Raw genomic sequence first — 20,062 nt, forward strand, 5'->3', positions numbered from 1 at the left:
TCCCCTGAATCCTCTACAGCTGCAGGAGTCATCTTCTCAAAAAAAGTAAACTGGACCCTGCCACTCCTTTGCCTTAGAACAAAATCTAAATCATTGTGCTGGGTTTATGAGGTCCTGCACCATCAGGCTCCAGTCTAACTCTAGCCTCACCGTGCGTGGCACTCTGCTTTGTTAACTGAGCTCCTGGCACGTTGATGCCCTTCCGGTCATTTGAACACACAGAGCTCAGTGCCTTTGCACGTGCTTTCCCCTCAGCTCGGAACACTCTCCCTCCCGTCTTCCTGTGGCAGCTTCATCTCATGCTAAATCTAAGATCAAATATTACCCTTCAGAAGCCATTCCTGACAGCTGCTATCTCAGATTTAATGATAACCTCCCTAATACTTTAAACACTTCATAAATAAACGTTTTGTCTACTATTTTATCATCTGAACCCACTGGAACCTCAGGTCAAAAAAATCACCACTGTTACGTTCATCACTGTTTTCCCAGAATCCAGTAAATGCCTCAAATATATTGGGTGCTCCAAAAATGCTTGTTGCATCATTTCCATAAATAAATGAACAGCGAACCTCTTTGTAGCAAATAAGTTTTGCCACAGAAACTCTGACCCTTCTCTAATATTACATTCTGCCTCTCTTTGGATTGGCCCGGGTTCTAGCAAATATAGAATCATACCAATTACAACTGTGTACTACATCACTAAATACTACCTTCTATTTTGCCCAGCCACCCAGTGCAAACTTAAAGGAAAGAATGGGAATGTTTTTGAATTATGTAATATTTACTACACATAAAATATTTGACTTGAGATTATGGTATTTATTTTATTTTTTTAAAGATTTTATTTATTTATTTGAGAAAGAGAGAGACAGCGAGCACTAGCAAGAGGAGGGGCAAAGAGAGAGGAAGAAGCGGGGGGGCCCAATGTGGGGCTCGATCCAAGGACCCCGGGATCACGACCTGAGCCAAAGGCAGCCACTTAATCCATGGAGCCATCTAGACGCCCCAAGATTATGGTATTTTAATCACCTATGAAAGATCTGCTTAGTCTTAAAAGTTGACTATCATTGGTTTTGAGAGTAAATATAGAATTACACTAAGCCTCTAGAAACGTGACTAGTAAGGTTTCATATTCACCAGAAGATTTAGCCATTTAAGAAAATTTTCCTGTAAGCCAGTAAGACAGTATGTCTATATGCTATATAATTTTGGAATGAACCCAAAGAAAAGTGACTAATTACATTTACTTTATACTTTTCTATTTAAGAGATGTAACTTCTTTCATGGACACAGTACAGGTACCTTACAGTCAATGCTGCTAAAGGCAGGGCTATGCTATAGAAAGACCTGGATGATTTGAGCAATTGTAAACTGTTGAAAAGAGAAAGGCTTACAAATGTTTAGCCATATTAGCCAACAGCCCTTCCCAGGACATGTATTCTAGTAGAATCTTATGCTCTCTCGCAGATTAGAAATACTTGTCTCCGTGCCTGATGTTACTTCACCATCTTATTATAACTCCATAAGGCACTGGTAGCTTTCCTCTGGCTCTCATGTCACTGGCAATTAATTTTATTGCCAAGAACGCTTGCTTTTTTCTCTAAGCTGAGTATGTCTGTATAATCTTTTAATGCTTGTACTCAAATCTCATTTTCCAACTTACTGCACTTATTTCTATTTTTCCTGCCTTTCCTTAAAATTCAGCTAATTAATAAAAAATAAATAAAAATAAATAAATAAAATCCAGCTAGTTGTCAATAATGACTGCCTTAAACCCTGAGTACCTGGTCACTTTTGAGCAAAAATCTGTGCTCCTTCTAACTAGAACGAAGAGCTTCTAGCGTCCTTGTATCTCAGTAGTCTGTCATCAAATATGGAATACAATCTGAATGCCTTGTCCTTAACTGACATGTCATATAAAGAAATGACTCCACAGCTTCTTCTATTATGTCAAGATACTATTTATATCTGTCGATAGCATATAAATTAAGGATCTTGGCAAATGAAAAACTGGGCAGCAAAAGACATAAAGACAGAGGCAACAAATGTCTGGCTATGGACCAGATGCATTGCAATGGCCAACACAGATACCGTATCTGACGCCCCAGTCTTAGTGCCAAAGCAGGAGACGGAACTCTCTCCAGCCGCACCCTAGTCACATGAGAGTTCAAATGAGGAAGCAGCAAACCAATTTTCACAATGGGGAGAAACGTAGGGCTCCTCCTCCTCAGTATATCAAGCCAGATGGATGATCACACCCAATTCTTTCTTCTGCCCATCAAAAAAACATCTTGGATCTGATGCTGAGGGCTTGAGACTTAAACACATGAACAAGAAACTAATAAAAATGCATGTAATGACATTTTAATGGGGACCGAGGATACTTTATGCTAATAAGAGCTTTCTACTTCTCTACCTGGCACCATGTCTCTTATCACAAGAGGCACAAAACTGGGGTAACTAAAAATACTTAAGGTAGTAGCGCTGACTTTAACATTACACAAATTCGGGATGCCTGGGGGGCTCAGTGGGTAAGCATCTGCCTTTGGCTCAGGTTGGATCCGGGATCCTGGGATCTAGTCCCACATGGAGCTCCCTGCATGGAGCCTGCTTCTCCCTCTGCCTGTGTCTCTGCCTCTTTCTGTGTCTCATGAAAAAATAACGTCTTTAGAAAAAAATTTTTAAATAAATAAACCATACTGATTTATAGAAAATACCTATTTTCTTTTGAATTTTAAAGATGTACAATTGTTTATATAATATATGACAACTTTGTTTTTTTCCAGAGAACTCTTTAAGAATAACATGAGCTCCGGACTGTTGGTTACTGGGAATCTGAGAATCTCTTCGGTCTTCCGTGTATTCCACTGAAAGTTTCAAAGGAATTTTCACAGCAGTTGGTTTCATGTGTTTAAAAATGTGAAAGCTCTACTAAAAATCTTTCTTGGTGCCACAGGGATTTAAATTAATGCTAGGATAAGACAGTGTTCTAAAGGAATGCCAAGGTCCACTGGCAATTGTTTAGAGAAGCTTTTCTTAGAATATGATGTAATTGATCTTTATATAAAAAGGGAGTGCCATTTGCCCATTTATTGATTTGTTCATTTTAATATCTGTTAAAATATTTACCCTGTTTTCAACCCCGCGGAGGCACTGTGGTACAAAGATAAATGACACCTTTTTTTTTATTTGAAGGAGTTCCTTCTCTACGGGGGCGGGGGGGGGGGGGGAGGGAGGGGGAGGTCTTCTCATCAGCAAATAATCAGAATACAACATTCCTGTAGATAAAGGTAGGGATACAAGCACAAAGAAGGGTGTGGCTACTTTGTCATCACAATGTTGGGAGCAACTCTGGAGAGGAAATGTCACTAGAGTCAGGTGTGTGGAAGAGGGATGAACTTCATCAGGGTTGAGGGTGGGACACACCAGGAACAGTGGTGTGAGGTCAGCTTTCACATCACAAGGAAGAGCTAGAAAAGTTCCTCCGAAAAAAAGACTCAAAAGAGACAAATCACTTTCATGTTTGAATACTTTACAGGAAAATCACAGGGCATCTAAAGGCTGAAACGAAATCAGAGAAGATGTTCGATTAAGAGCAGGCTAAAAGACTACAAGCTTTTGTCTTCTGCTAAAATGCTGAGCACTAGATCTGGAATTGGACTTCAAAGAGGCAATTATCAAAGGAGGATGTTTTTTTCCAGATCTGTATTATTATTATTATTATTTTAAGATTTTATTTACTTATTCCTGAGAGACACAGAGAAAGAGGCAAGAGGCACAGGGCAGAGGGAGAAGCAGGCTCCTTGCAGGGAGCCCCATGTGGGACTCGATCCGGGATCCGGGACTCCGGGGTCACGCCCTGAGGCAAAGGCAGACACTCAACGGCTGAGCCACCCAGGTGCCCCTGTAGTATTTATTATATTGAGTTCATCTCAGGAAGATAAAAAGGGTGAAACAAAAAGAAATGGAAGATGGTTCGCTAAATCCACAGGTGATTGCTATGCTGCTCCTTAGCGGGAGCCATGGATAACAAGAGCATCTTCCCCAACTTCAGAGTTTGATTTGTATATAAATTGTTATAAATTTTAACTGTATGGTAGTTCACTGGCCTCAGAGTACCTAGGTCAATGGCCTTTTCATATAGTATTTTCATGTTCTTTACTAACATTCCAAAAACTGTATTTCATTACTAAATGATCTTAAAATGATCATTTAGTAATTCATTTTAAGAATTACACTATGATAGACTATGTAATTTAAGATTTTAAGGACTGCATAACATTTTCAGGACTGCCATTACTAAAAAGCTTCTATGTTTATTGGGCATATAGAATAATTTCCAGATTGTTGTTTGAGTCCCTGGTGACATGAATAAGACTGCAAGTTTTTGCTTCTTAAGAGTCATGTCTTAAGAGGATTATTACATCTTGCATAACTCCAACTACATATTCACAAGTTTTTCCAAAGCTTTTTCTCGCTCTATAACTTCACATACATTATGGAAGCGTACCTGTTTCATCCTAACTCACATATTCAGTGTGGGTTTTTTTTAAGTTTCTTTAAAATTTAATTGATAAAACAAAAAATGGTACTGTAAGGTTGATCTGATTTGTGTTTATCGGTACTTTAGAAAGACTAACTTTTTTTCCACATTTATTTTTTTAAAAAGACTTACACTAAGATATCAGAAAAGAATACTACAAATTTGAGTACATGGTGACCTCTAAAGAATTCTAAAATAGGGCAGCCCTGGTGGCTCAGCGGTTTGGCGCCACCTTCGGCCCAGGGCGGGATCCTGGAGACCCAGGATCGAGTCCCACGTCGGGCTCCCTGCATGAAGCCTGCTTCTCCCTCTCCCTGTGTCTCTGCCTCTCTCTCTCCCTCTGTCTCCCATGAATAAATAAATAAAATATTAAAAAAAAAAAAGAATTCTAAAATAAAAATTCACACTATACAAGAGATGAAACTTTTTGCCTATCGATAGATCCTACTCCGATTTCATTCTCACCAGTAAACATTCTTAAAATCTTGGTCAGAAGAACACAGAAAACATGGAGTTAACTCCCCTCTTTGCCTATCCTGAATAAATATGGAGGTTACTGCTTATAGAAAGAATCCCGGGATTCAAATTAGCCTTTAGTTGCCTGGTTATGAAATTTGAGGAAAGTCAAGTACCTATTTTTTTGTGTGTTAGAACCATTTTAATATAATTATACATATCTGCCAAATCCAGGAAGAAAAGGTTTGTGCATATGTAACTTTTCCAGTGAACATCTACAAGCATAAATGACAATGATCTCAATTTATAAACTCATCAGGGTCAGATTAACCAATGTCTCTTTACTGCTAGGCTGATCAACAGTAAATTACAGATGAATTAGTGTCCTTTTGTTTCTCCTCTTTCACTCTCCTTGTCCAGAGAGTTTCTGTGCAGCTCACCCCCAGCCAAAGGTAAACTTTTTAGATAAGTACTCAGTTGCTCTGAATTTGCTTATAATTATAAACTATTTAATCACAGAAGAACCCCTGCAGAAGTGGAGTTTAAGGCGGCATATATAATAGGAGATCACAGTTTTGAGGTCTAGCACAGATTAAAAACCACAGATGTACCATTTATATAAGACATACACGGATTATCTCTTAAACTACATATTGACTCCTTGTGAACCTTATTTTTTATATCAAGTAGTGCATCTAGGAAGGTCAATTATCTATTTCTGTGGCTCAGTTTCCTCATATGCCAAAAAGGAGCAGTAATGTTTTTGTTTGTTTTTACTAAGCTTACATGAATGCTATGAAGGCAAAACTGCATAAACAGAAACCATACATAAGATTAAGATCCAATTGAAAGATTCCTAAAATATAAAAATCTGTGTGTGTATGTGTGCATACACGTTACTATATGGTAAAATCCTGACATTATCTATTCTTCAAATGAAGTACTTTTTCTTGCTGCCATTTGGTAACAGCCCCAAACTAAAAAGTGGTGACTCTGTTTAAGCACCATCCCATTAGTGATGGGTGGTCCTAATCCATCACTACATGGTAACAAGATTTCTGTGGCTGGTCAGTTTCTTATGCTGACTTAATTAAATCTGAAACAAAAGCTTTTAGTTCTCTGCTTTCCTAAATCTGTTCTTGACTTCTGAAAGTAAAAGTTTTATTTGATTTTCTAGGTTACTCAAGGATTATGCTTGCTCCAGTAATTTCCTTAGCCACTGTCCTAAAAACACTCTTGAGGACTTGGAGAAGGTGAATTCAATGGTTTGGAAAGAGAATTGGAGTAGACAGTTCTTAATTTTAGGCCATGGTACCCAGATGTGAAAGACCAGAAGCATTTCATGTACTTTGTGGAGATGGTATAAGGATATGTTTACCATCTTTGCATAAAAGAGATGATAATAAATCACAATGGCTGAATTCGGTAGCCAAACCCACTGATCCAAAGAGTCTGTCATCACCTATGTGGGAAGAGAGAGTCACCCTTGATAGAGGTCTGTAACTTTGTGGACAGATAGACACATTAGGAGAAGTTAGGCGACTTTTCTGAGACCTGGATCCCTCCAACTAAAAAACATGAATAATGCTTATTCATAGGATTCAAGTACCTCCAATAATTCCTAAGACATATAGATCTTTGAGAAGTGTCAAAACATACATGTGTCTTCATAAGCATATATTCTATTACATAAAATTTACATTATTAATCATGAAGATTTTGAAAATAAAGGTTCATATTACATTCTATAAAATCTGATTTCTTTCTAGAGTGTGTTTTTAAAAAAATTATTCACTGTATTACCAAGACATATCTAATTGGATCAAAAACTCAAAATTCTGGGCAGCCTGGGTGGCTCAGCGGTTTAGTGCCGCCTTCAGCCCAGGGTGTGATCCTGGAGTCCCGGGATCCAGTCCCACATCGGGCTCCCTGCATGGAGCCTGCTTCTCCCTCGGCCTGTGTCTCTGTCTCTCTCTCTCTCTGTCGCTCATGAATAAATAAATAAAATATTTTTTAAAAACCTCAAAATTCTTAGTTTAATATTATTTTTATAGAAAGGAAGGATATCTTTATTTTTCTGTTACCACAAATATTGCCAGTATTTTTTTTTTTTTATTTCTGTTTGGCAAAATTCCTCATACTCCCTAGAGAAGTGATTTTGTTAAAGATACTTTTTAAATAGTATTGCATTTCTCATTCAAATGTTAGAGTATTTTACAAGACAGTGCAAAAATCCTAAAAAAAATAAGTATCAGATTAAAACAATTTTGAAATACATACATGAATTTTTATTTTTTCATCTTGCAGGTTTGTTTCTGTGTTTATTCTGCCAGAGGGAAATTTTCTCATATCAGGTGAATTAAGATAGATTCTGTTCCATAGATAGTTGCCAGAATCTGCCTGAGCCTGGTAAGTGATGCCGTATCAGCAGCGAGAAGAAAGCTCTAGAACAATATTGCTGGAATGTTTCCCTCTCCTGCTCTAAAAAAGGTCCTGAAATGATTTATTTCCTATTTCTATAAACACAACCCTTAGACACTCAGCTATATTTTCAGCAAATTCAAAAACAAACCCAGTTTCTTCAACTAACCATTCCTCATGTAATATTTTGAAATACTATGCAGTATAATGTTTTCTAAAGTTTAAATACAGGGCAGCCCCAGTCGGCACAGCAGTTTAGCACCGCCTGCAGCCCGGGGTGTGATCCTGGAGACCCAGGATCGAGTCCCGTGTCGAGCTCCGTGTGTGGAGCCTGCTTCTCCCTCTGCCTGTGTCTCTGCCTCTCTCTCTCTCTCTCGTAAATAAAATCTTTTAAAAAAAATAAAATAAAGTTTAAATACAGATCAAAGTTTTAAAGAAAATTCTACCATTCCATCCAGCTAAGGAAAGAAATGTGCAGAATAGCAGAGTAGCGCTGTGTCAAATTGAGAATGTAAAAAGTGAAGAGAAAAAGCAAAATATTAAATATGATATCTTAGAACCATTTGATTTCAAACATTTTTTTGGTAATCTTAAAGAAAATCATGCTTTTGCTATTGAGGTATATTCATTCACCCTAAGTGACAAACCTGGTGCCTCAAACCAGTAATTTAGTCTATACATCTTGATCTACTATGAAGATTTGAATTATTTCAGAGTTCCACTCTAAAGTTCTTTTTAGTAACAGCAGACTTTCCCATTTGAGCATCAAGATTCAATAAACATGCTATTTTTTTTATATATTGGCTTCTTAGAATTGGTTTCATCTTAAGATTCATTATACCAGGGGCAGCCCGGGTGGCACAGCGGTTTAGCGCCGCCTGCAGCCCGGGGTGTGATCCTGGAGACCCGGGATCGAGTCCCAGGTCGGGCTTCCTGCATGGAGCCTGCTTCTCTCTCTGCCTGTGTCTCTGCCTCTCTTTCGCTCTCTCTGAATAAATAAATAAATAAATCTTAAAAAAAAAAAAGATTCATTATACCAATATGCAGAATATTAAACTATGATTTGGTTACCATAAAAATAAAGGCATCAAATTTATTAAACATCCAGCCTCTAGGGAAAATCAAATAGTTGAATCCAAATTAACACTTCTTTTACGTCCCCAGCATACACCCCAACAGATGTCATTTTTCAGAGCTGTGGTCACGTATGTCCAGTGATATTTTAAACACATGCTTTTTAATGCTTCAAAAAATATGGAAGGTAAGCATGTCATCTTTTTGAGAGATGACATAATAGCGTGCTTTTTTTAAAAAAGCATCATAAGAAAAGAGACAACTGGGTCGGAATCATTTCTTTTCTCCCTCTTTCCTCTCTTACCCATATATCCCCCCACTTCCTGTGTCCTGTTCACACAACACATGTGCTTCCTGAGGTTCTTTCACTTCTCCTGAGAGCCTGACAGAACAGAGGCATCTTTGTGATGAATCTAGAAGTGGCCAGTCTTTCTCCTGCCCTACAGGATTAGGAAGAGAGCTGAAAAGAGAGTGACCAACAGCCAGGGCTCACTGGGTGAGCAATGACAATAAAATTGCTCAGGAGATTCAGATCACAAGCCATGGCCTATCCTCTGCAGTACTCGTCAGATTTCACTGAGGAAAATTTTAGCTAGACTCAGTCACAAAATCCCCCAAACTAAGAAAATCGTTAACCATACTGAGATTGGTAAGATAAAACACACTCACTTAGCACTGATTTCCTGGTGAATACAATTATCCACCAGCATTAGTCCACACAGCACCCATGTACAAATGAGCAAAAGGCACCCATATTGGGCGACACACCCTGGTAGGCACATAGCCTAAGTGTGGAGCGGGCTGGATTCCAATATCCTCTTGTCACCTCAAGAGGACACCATCATGCAGAACATATTCTGAACAACTGGACATGGGGATTCTATTTACATAGATCTTTCTTTTTGGTGCTTTACAAATCCTAAGACGAAAATAATATAACTGGAACATTTATCTATCCTCATGGCCAAGTAGTACTGTGTCAGATGGAGAATGTAAGATTATCTATTGGCAAATGACAAATTCATTCAGGATAAATTCAGGTGAGCATAAATAAAAGGATACTTGATACAGATTCTTTGTAGTGAAGTCATCAAAGAACAACCAATAAAAGTCACTCTCCCTGTTTATACTAACAGAAGAGTGAATACTTACCACCATCTTCAACTGTAAAATGGAACACATCACTTGTGGCATTGGCCCCCTCTTTTAAAACGTAGCATATTTTCATGTCATCAATGTCACCTAGAAAATAACCCAAGAACAAAATGATTCATTACTAGGGTGAGATTGGTGACCCATTACTTATGGTAGATCTGACTGGCTCTTCCTCTTCCGTAACTGTGGTTAGCTTCCCCAATTCTAAGTGAAGCAGTGCTATCTTATTTCTCCTATCTCTAAGCCCCGTGATTTCAGCTGTCCCATGGAAATCTGATCCCTTATCCAGATAGAGTGCAAGAGTTAGGTTATAATAATAGCAAGGTGTTGCCCCTCCCGATGGTATCTGCAGTGTTCATACACCAAAGAAGTGACTGTCTTAAATACGGAATGTCAGATTTCATGACAGGTGGAAAGGGAGATATTTTGAGGCATAGCAGATTTCTTGGCACTACTGAAATCACACTCTTTCCTTCCCTGTAGCGCTGGCCCTCTGAGGAAAGAACTTCCCTGCCCTCCTCTGGCTAACGTTTCTTACCTCTTGCAATATACAGTGGGCTGTTTTTAAGCTTTCCAGAGTTTGAAAGAAAAAAAAACCAAGGACATTTTAAATCCCAAAGATTGAAATAACTGTCATGACTCCAGAAAATAATTAGAACAGAAAACATCTAATAAAAAACTGAAAACTTTATTCATAGTGAACAGTTATTCTGCCTCAGGAATGCGCTTTCTGTTGCTTCCTGTCTTAGCTCTCGAACTTGTCAGCACAGCTTGTTTTCCGTATTGACTAAGATATAATTTAAAAATGTATTTACCCATTTTACCAGTTCCTCTCCTTAATGACGCCGTGATGCTCATGACACAGCATTATTTGATATGGGCCAGGCAGGAAGTAGTTATTTCTAAGGCTACATACAATCAAGATCACAGCTAAAAGTAGCTTCCACAATAACATGTGGTTAGTGTGTGCTCTATAGTTTTCCATTTTCTAAGAGTTAGTTCATGGTATGAATAAGAAAATATTGTTATATATAAGAAAACAACTTTATGAAAGCATAAGTTCAAGTGATGCAAGCTACTGGGATCAACAGATGACCCTATGAATTTCTAGGACTCCACTTGACAGATGTGAAATGTACACTGTCCCTTGGCTCATCCAGTTCTGAGAGGTGACTTGCTTACAATCAGACATCTGAGGAGGGAAAATCTGACTTAATAATTAATGGTACCTTTTTGTAAAAGGGGTACTCCGAGATGAAGCCAATTCAAGATGTTTCATTTTCCCTTAGCATTTTATTTCTAACTCTACTCTAATTTCCCCAATTTCTGCCTAGTGTCATTTGTATCTTTCTGCGTGTCTATCTTTTTCAGAAGACTGAAAACTTCTGGGATTGTTTGTTTTCGTCTCAACTTCCCACAGTCCTTTGCTTAGAGTCTAATATTCAGAATGGCTCAAACGAAAGAGCTCAGAGGTCTGGTGGACCACACTTGGACCTCTACCTACACGTGTGTGATGCTTCTACAGAGGTAGCGTCAAGCCCCTGCAGGCTCTTTATCTGTCTACTCTTACAACTCTGACCCCTTACAACCTTTAATTCCTCAAGAAGGAATGAAGGCAACTGCCTTCTGAGGACACATCTTTAGCCTAAGGACAAAGCCCGCTGGTCACGTAGCGGAAGACCTTTTTTCAAACTTCCCTATTCCTTCTTTAACTGTGTAAAAAAAATCTAAAGGTTCTACTATGAGAAAAGGAAAAATTTATTAGCACGCCCAAGCTGTGTACTGATGTTTTCTTGCATAAAACTCTAGTATTTAAGAGACAGTTTCACTGAAATAAATCGCCACTTCAAAACTGATTTCTTAAAAACTTTTTTCTAAAGTGAACATGAATGCAATTGTGACACGCAGGTGTCATATTTTCCCTCCAAGTTGGGGCATGCAATATTGATTAGCTGGAACAAACCAAAACTCTTTTTTTCTGTATAACTCAATTAATAACTCATGGTTCAAAAAGGGGACTTCTAAAAAAATCTCAAGTAAGTAAAGCCTGTGACCATAGTTCTGTTATTCTATAGGAACCTCTAAAACTATCAAAAACATCATAATTTATATATAAACACTCACTTCTGAAGGCACAGTAGTATTAGGAAGATCAAAACCTAGGAGCCAAAAAAAAAAAAAAATGCTATTTCTTTCACTAAACATCTAACAATTACCTGGATTTTCTTCTAATCTTTGATCATGCATTGGATTTATTTCAGTTCATGTGTACAAGCATTCCATGATTTTGTGTTTTAGTTTTAATTCTAAGTTCACTGACATGCCTGGTAACCACATCCTGGTTCAAACTCTTTGGAGAAATTTCTGCAAGTGATCTATATCTCCCACAAGCTATCATTGTGTACTTACTATAGAGAAAAAAGTCCAGGTCCTTGAGACAAGTGATTTAAGCCCGGGATGGAGACAACAGGGGCATCTTGGTGAAGAGGCAACATTGAAATAATTTATTTCTTTAATTTGTCTAATTTTACTTTGTTAGGTCTTCCTAATAATAAATTTGAATGATGTTTAGAAATGAATGGAGTTTCTTCTAGGGACCACTTAGTGAATCGGTTTGGGAATAACCTTCTTTTTTTTTTTTTTTTTTTTTTTTTGTGGAGGAAAAAACTAAACCTTATTTATTTTTTAAAACTGAATCACTAGGAAAATAGATCACAGCCCTGAGACACCAAATGCAGGCTATATCATCATTTCAAGTAGTAAGTTGGTAAAAAGACAGTAAGGTCTTTATCAAAATGAAAAGGTGCTAACCTTCTTTGACCGCATATACTAACTTGACTTAACCCGGAGCACTGAAAATCCATCAAAATGTAGCTCAGCTTAAGGTTACGGAAAAACAAAAACAATTACAACACAGCACCGTCCTCACTAGAGACGCTACTTTTTCTCTGCAAAGAGAGAAGCCACAGTAGTTCTATGATGGAGCCTCTCCGTTTTTACTCACCCACCTCTTCTCCAGAAGTAACCAGCCTAAACCAAACTGCAGTCTCAACTTGTTCAAATGAGTGTTCTGTGGTGAACTACCAACAGTTTTCCTAGACAGTATTTGGGTTCTTATTGGAATGTGATCATTTCTCTTAAGAATGTATCTTCACTTTTTATAATAAACTGGCTAATCTAGATTTCCAAATGACCATAAAGAATAAGCATGTCCAGTGTCAGTGAGAGAGAGAGCACAACAGTCTGTAATGAAATAGCATAACTTGGGGTTCAATATTTATGAAATAATATTCTAATATTTTAAGCTGTTGGACTTGGTCCATAGAATTTGAATTAAATCGTCTGCCTGTCTTCATCTAAAAATTCCTTTAAAAAAAATCTTTAACATCAGATTATTCTTTCAGGTCAGAGGAGCAATTTGAAGTGATATTTTCTATCCTGGAATATATTCCTTTTATCCTCTTCACTTTCCATGAAAAGAAACCAGTCTAAGATTGCATGGCATCTCTGTCCTCAGAAAGCCTTCACACAGAAGTTTCCTGCTGGTCTGGCATAACACTTGGCACTCAGGTTTTCCTGTCCCTGCAGGCCCTAGAATATAGTCAGGCTTTCAGCCAAGAATCAGGAGGTTGGGAGTGCAGGGCTACTTGCCAGCATCTAAAACAGAGAAGTAGTTCACTTTAACACTATACTTTGCGACATCCGTTTATTAAAGCATTTGTTAGAGCACAACACTGTTGCAGGAAAAGAATACCCCCACTGGGATGCCCTGAGGGTAAACTTTATATCTACTCACAGAGCCCACAGAGGGCCAGATGGAGTTTCCATCCTGAGTGGTGAGGTTTTCGTGAAAGCCACCCAAAGCCCTCTGTTGTGAAGGTGGCACGTCGGCGAGAACGGCCCTAACTCCCAAGCCAGCATACTTAATGGGCTTCTCCCTTCAGTCACTGAGTAAACTCTGCAGAGGTCACCTGCCCTTCCTGTCTCAGACTGTGTCCACACACAAAGAACACCTAGATTAGCAAAACGCTCTAGCCTTAAGAATGCAGATGCTTGAAGCAACGGGTGCCTGTCACTGTGTCTGAAAGAGGACACAGAGGACACGCGAAACGAGGAAATAATTTCCTCTTTCTCTTCTGCTGTTCATCTTAGTAACATATCTTCAGGTTCTTGACAAAGTGAATGTGTATTCCGGTGATGGGCATATTGTCGTACACATCCGTGTGCGTGCTCTGTGTGTGTGTGTCATGACGGCATACCTTGCACATGTAATTGCTAGAACTCTAGACATGTGCTTACCTCTCAGGTCTCTGGTGTTTGCCTAAGTCATAAGATGTTATAGAGGAGTTCTAAATCTACAAAGTCTCTATAAATACATTTTTTTCCAGGTGCAAAGTTTCTAAGAACTGTAGCAGGATTAGAACAGCGCTTCCACAGTTAATCAAAGTGACGTGAATCTGAAGGCTCGGTGTGAATGGTAGGAGAAAATGACAGTTAAACGAATACACAGAATTTAGAAAGCACATCTTTCTCTAAGGTGCCAAAATGCTCCCCAGTCCCCTGCAGCGTCTCCAATAGGCCACTCAGAGGACAGGGGTGGCAAACCAGTCAGAACTGAAGAGCCTGCCTCAGGGTCAACTCACCCAAGTCCGGCTCCTGCCTTGGCAGCCTACCTGATATTCCTTCTAAGGCAGATTGCCACATGGGACATAGGACAGGAAGGGAGCTCTTCTCCCAGAAAAGTGAGTCCCTTTATTCCTCACCCCACCCCCCTTATGATCTATTTCTCTTTCCTTTCCTTCCCTTGGACTCAAATTTGATCCCCTACTTGGAGTTTTTGGGGATAGCCATACCCTCAGAAAAGAAGACTCATGTTTTCTGTTGGGCATAAAGAAAGAAAAGTGTGCCATACCTTGTGTAAACTGAGTGACACTGTGGTTGCCTCTGTCCAGATTGAGGAGATACCCATGTTGAGGAGCTCCTGTCACAATAAACCTGAGAGAAAAACGTAAGCTGTCTCTGTCCTCTGCTTTCAATACTTTGCTTGTGATCATGAACCCCAAGTGGCCGGTAGCCAGAGGGCGAAGCGTGGAAGCCCCTTTGTTCACTGCAATCTGGGGGATGCTATCGTCAACAGCTAAGACCTGGATTTTCATCACTTGGGGTCTCCTCGTTTCAAATATTGTATCAGGGAAGACATAGAACTCTGTATGAGAACTGTCAGTCACCGTGAAGGAGAAGCTGTCTTCGCTTGACTCGGTGCCATCATGTCTGTAGCTGATTAAGTTTTCATTCAAGTCTTGCTTGGTAAAAACCATGGCAGGTCTGGTATTGTTGAATAAGAGTTGACCATGAACAGGCACCTGGGTGACGATGAACTTCAGGAGTTTGTCAGGAGTATCTGGGTCTTCGGCAGTGAGTTCAAAGGGAGTGATCAGCTTGTTTTCACCCTCGCTGACAACCAGGTTATGGATGGTGACTACTGGCTTTTTGTTATCCACATCACTAATGGAGATACGGAATGTCCGGAAGACAGGGTTACGTCCATCCGTGACTTGAAACTCAAAACTGTCCATCTTGACCTCATCATCAGCTGTGTGGATGTAGTAGATTTTGTTGCCAGCCAGTTGGAGCTGAGTGAAAGACATGATGGAAGCTCCACGTTGATCTGTGCACTCTAAGTGACCTCTCGTGGGAGCCCTGGTGATGGTGAAAACTAAGTTTTCATCAGGACTGTTCAGGTCACTTGTGCTTAGGAGGTCTGTTGTGAGGGTGACTTTGCCTCCTTCTTTCAAGGATACCCCCTTGCTTATCACATCTGGGAAGACAGTGTCAATACTCCCGACGGAAATGTAAAAGTAGCGATCTATCAGGGCGTTTATTCCGTCAGTCACATCAAATTTAATAAGGTCCCGAATGCCCTCTTGTCCAACATGGACATACTGAATTAAGTTTCTGTCCACTTCATCCTGGGTAAAATTCATGCCGAGTGTGATATTTTCAAAGGCACCTGTAGGTTTTTGCCTCTGCAATAAGCCATGTCCTGGCCCATAACGAATAACATAAACCAAAGATTTGTCTTCCGAATCTAAATCAGTTGCCATTAATATTTTGTTGTTGATAATTTTGGTTTCCCCAATTTCTATTTCTAGTCCATTATTGATGGTCATTCTGGGGGTCTCATCATCAACTGGGATAACAATAATGGGGACCGTCCTTTCCACTGAATGCCTACCATCTGTTAGTCTAATCACAAAACGGTCTTCCTGGGTCTCAGAGTCATCATGCTCATAAATAATGCTAGAACTCTCTATGATCTGGTCCAAGGTAAAGCTTTCAACCAAAACTGTGCCATTTATCAGCTGGTTCACAATGTGACCGCGAGTAGGAAATTGGGTAACAGTAAAAGTTAAGTCATCGGGGGGAATGTCAGCATCAGCAGCATTGAGGATGGGCGTGTCGATCACCAGACTCATGCCTTCCATCACCATAAATTCTCTCATAAATATTTCTGGCTGTTCATCATTGGTGGGAATGATGACAATGGGGAATAAATGTCTCTCTGAAAAGTTAATGCCATCAGAGCAACGAAATATAAATCGATCTTCCACAGGTTCTACCCCTTTATGGACACTCTGGACATAGTTAATATGACTCTGCCTGAGGTCTTTCACGGTAAAGGCACTTATGGCAACTCCTGCTCTTGACTTCTCAGAGCCTGGGGCTGGAGAAATGTTTTCAACATAACCGGACGTAGGCTGAATAACTATAGTGCATAAGATGTCATCATTTAGTGAATCGGTATCTTCAGCACTTATATGTGCTGATGTTACAACACTCTTATCACCTTCCACAACTATAAACTGTTCACCTATAGAAATTTCTGGAGCCTGGCTATCGACAGGGAGGACGGTCACCCACACGGTGACTCCTTGGATAGTACTGCCACCTATTACCCATTCTTGAGACATATCCGACAGGCTCAGGTTAAAAGAGTCCCCTTTGGGCAACAGGCCTATCTCACCACTAGTGTGGGCATAGACAACAGAGCCCTCTAAAATGTCTCTTTGGGTAAACTGCTCTGCTGGAACTCCGTTGACCAGGATTTCACCATATAAGGGTGGATCTTCCAAGAGGAAAGTCAACATCAAGTCATCAGTGTCCTCATCAGTCCCCTTGATAACACTGGCAGTGATTTCGGTAGCTCCATTTTCTAAAACATCTAGATATGACCCCAGAGTGCCAGCAGAAAGGCTCAGCATGGGCACCTCATCATCCACTGGCTGGATGTTCACTCTGAGAGTGATTGGCACCACGTGGTGCGTGTCGCTGACCTCCAAGGAGCAGCTGTCAGTGAGGGACTCATCTCCATTATGTGCATAGGAAATCCGACCCTGTTTTATATCTTCCAAGTGGAAGACCTCCCCTACGTGCAAAATCTGTCCAGACACTCTCATGTGGCCGTGTTTGGGTGCCTGAGTGAGAGTGAAAGAGATGTGTGCCACGTCTGTGTCTACGTCATCCACACGCAACTCGGTCTCGCTCAGGACATGGTGGCCCTTCTCCTGAACAGTGAAACCAGTGTTGAGGATCTCAGGTGGTTGGTTGTCCACTGGCTGCAGGTAAAGGGTGAAGGTGCCTGGGGCCACATTCCCAGCTTGGTCTTCCACCTGGAACTGGAACTGGGCCACTCGGGCAGCCACTCCTAGTTCTTGATCTGGAGGTTTGTAAGCAATTTTATGGTGGTTGATCTGGGCTTGGGTGAAATGGGCCACCACGACCGAGGGCTGGTCTGTTAGGACCAGGGAGCCCAGGGGGGCTGGCGAGTGGTTTTCATCTGTGTCCATGGGGGGCTGGGTCACTGTGTAATGGAGTTCCCGGTCATCTGTGTCCAGGTCGGTGTAGCGCAGCCACTTCTTCCTCAGCGGGGTGAGCTGGGACTCCTGCACCACCATCCGCAGGGGACAGCCACTGCCCAACTCTGGAGGGAGCCGATCCACCGGATGAATGCGCACCACAAACCTGTGCGGTCCTGACTGATTAGGGGGGTCATGGTTATCTTGGACGCGAAACGTGAACTGGTCAATCACTGGCCCAGGACTATGGGGCCCCGAGTGCCTGTAGAACAGCCTCCCCTCTCTTATGTCCTGCTGCCGCCATTCTGTCACTGCTTTCTCATAGAACTCTCCCAGTTTCCTCCAAGGGCTCCCAGTAAACTCCTCCTCCTCGTGCGGAGGATGAGTTTGGCGGAGAAGCAGATGCCCTATCGCTGAGAAGGGCGATTCCAGCACAAAAAGTAGCAGAGAGTCCTCTGAGTCAATGTCAGCTGCACTTAGAGCAAGGGGCAGGATGGGCACCGTTTCACCTTCCGCCAGTGTCAGCCCCGTGTTAGCATTGAGGACTGGTGGCTGGTCATCCACAGGCACTAAGGTGATGGGAAACAGGAACTGCACCTGGTGCCTGCGTCCTCCGTCCACCATTCGAAGTACAAGGTTGTCACTCAGTGAGCCATCTTTGTCATCATGATGGTAGACCACCTGGCCGGCCGCTAGCTCGGCCACCGAAAAGGTCTTAGGGGCCGAGTTGCCGTGGGTGGCACCCAGGAGGACAAGGTGACCATGCCGGAGCCCAGCCACCACCTCCAGCTGCACTGCCTCCAGGTCATCCTCATCGCTGATGACCAAGTTTTGTGGTCCACTGCCTGCGGGGCCTGTGAGGGGCCGGGACTGGCCCTCGTAGAGAAGGAGGCCTGTGTTCCGGGTGACCACTGGAGCCAGCGTGTTCATGGGCTTCACCACCACCATGAAAGCAAAAGGGTCTGAGGCTGCTCCTTCTGGATCCACTACCTCCAACTCCAGTTCAAAGAGCCGCTCTCGGTCAGAGTCCTCAGAGGGCGGCTGGTAGGCGATCTTCAGGAGCCGCAGATCCCTCTGAGTGAAGGAGGAGAGGGGCAGGCTGCGGTCATCGGTACTTACCAGGTAGCCCTGGCCCAGCTGGAAGGGAGCGGTGAGGTTGAAGACCAGCAGGTCAGGGGGCGACTCTGCATCCTCCGCCGCCAGCATGTCGGGGGTCAGGGCGGTCAGGACAAACTGATCCACCTCCACCATCATCATGGCCACAAAACTGGGCTTGGGCGCAGTGTTCTCCGCCCCCCCTCGGATTCTCACCAGCACCTGGAAGTGCTCCCTTTTCAAAGCAGGCCTGCCCACTGGCGAGCCTCGAGCGCGCAGCTCCACCACCATGGGCACCCAGTCCCTGTTGGGCGACCGGCCGGGGGCCGTGTGGCGGTAGCGCACGCCCAGCTCCTGGAAGGCCTTGCAGTCCATCAGGAGAGGCTCCTGGGCGCCCCCGTCGCCGGCTCCACCGGGAACCTGCGGGTAGCGCAGCAGTTCCCCGTAGCGGGGCAGCGCGCTCAAGCCCGACAGGATGCCCACGCGACACTCCTCGGTCTCGGGCTGGTAGGCGAACTCCAGGCTCCGCGCGTCCAGGGCGTTGCTGGTCCCCAGCAGCTCCTCCACGACGAGGGGCAGGTTCCGAGTCACGACCTCCAGCTGGGTGAAGACCACCTCCACCTCCAGCGCCAACGGTAGCACTGCGGCCCCTCCCGGCGCGTCGTAGCGCAGCTGCAGCCGCACGCGGTCCCGCGACGGGCTGCGAGCGCCCAGGTGCGAGTAGCGCACCTCCCCGGGGCCGAAGTCGCACGGGAAGCGCTTGGGGCTCAGGCGGCCCGGCCTCTGCGCCAGCGCGTCACTGTCCAGCACGGTCACCGCGCAGCGGTCCCCCGGCTGCACCTGCAGCACCAGGTCGCGCCGCGGATCCAGCCAGACCTCGCGGCCGAAGGGCACCCGGAGCCCCCGGTTCGCCAGCACCACGGCCTCCTCGGCGAGGACCCCCGCAGCGCCCGCGGGATCCGGGGACAGCAGCTCCCGGCCCGGGGCAGCGGGCTGTGCCCGGGCGCGGCTTACCGGGGACAGGAGAAGCGGCAGTAGCAACAGCAGGGGAGGCGGCAGCCGGGGCACCGGCTGAGCACCGGTGGCGGCGCGGGACGCGATCCCGGGGGCCCCGGCCGCGCGCATGGTCGGGGTGTTGGAGCCGAGGCAGGTCCGCGGAGGGGGCGCACTCAGTCCCCCGGCACCGGGCCACAGACCCCGCGGGAGAGAGCCGGCAGCTCCGCGCTCCGCGCTCCGCACTCCGCAGCCGCCGCCGCGCCGGGGTGGAAGTTGCGCTGCGCGGGCCGGGCTGGCGCTGCAGCGAGGGTGAGGAGCGCCCCCGCCCCGCCCCGGCCGCCCCGCCCCCGCCCCCCCCGGCCGCTCACTGGCTGCGAGGGCCCAGTCCCTCCGCCCCGGCGTCCCAGGTCCCGGGACCCCCGGCTTCGAGGGAAATCCCTCCCCGAGTACCCCGTCACCCCGT

General features: G+C 43.6%; 1 protein-coding gene across 1 annotated transcript in view; it reads right to left on the bottom strand.

Moving 5' to 3' along the window:
* FREM2 (FRAS1 related extracellular matrix 2) overlaps positions 1-19,786 on the bottom strand; it is a 165,836-nt gene extending 146,050 nt beyond the window's left edge. Inside the window, exons 1-2 of the mRNA XM_025462413.3 lie at positions 14,565-19,786; positions 9,650-9,739 (exon numbers count right to left, since the gene is read on the bottom strand). Coding sequence (XP_025318198.3) covers positions 9,650-9,739; positions 14,565-19,728 — 5,254 coding nt within the window. The 5' untranslated portion in view covers positions 19,729-19,786. The remainder of the gene's footprint in view (positions 1-9,649; positions 9,740-14,564) is intronic.
* Positions 19,787-20,062: the final 276 nt, after the last annotated feature.

This window comes from Canis lupus, chromosome 25 (assembly GCF_003254725.2).
Source record: "Canis lupus dingo isolate Sandy chromosome 25, ASM325472v2, whole genome shotgun sequence".
In the NCBI taxonomy this organism is placed as follows: Eukaryota; Metazoa; Chordata; class Mammalia; order Carnivora; family Canidae; genus Canis; species Canis lupus.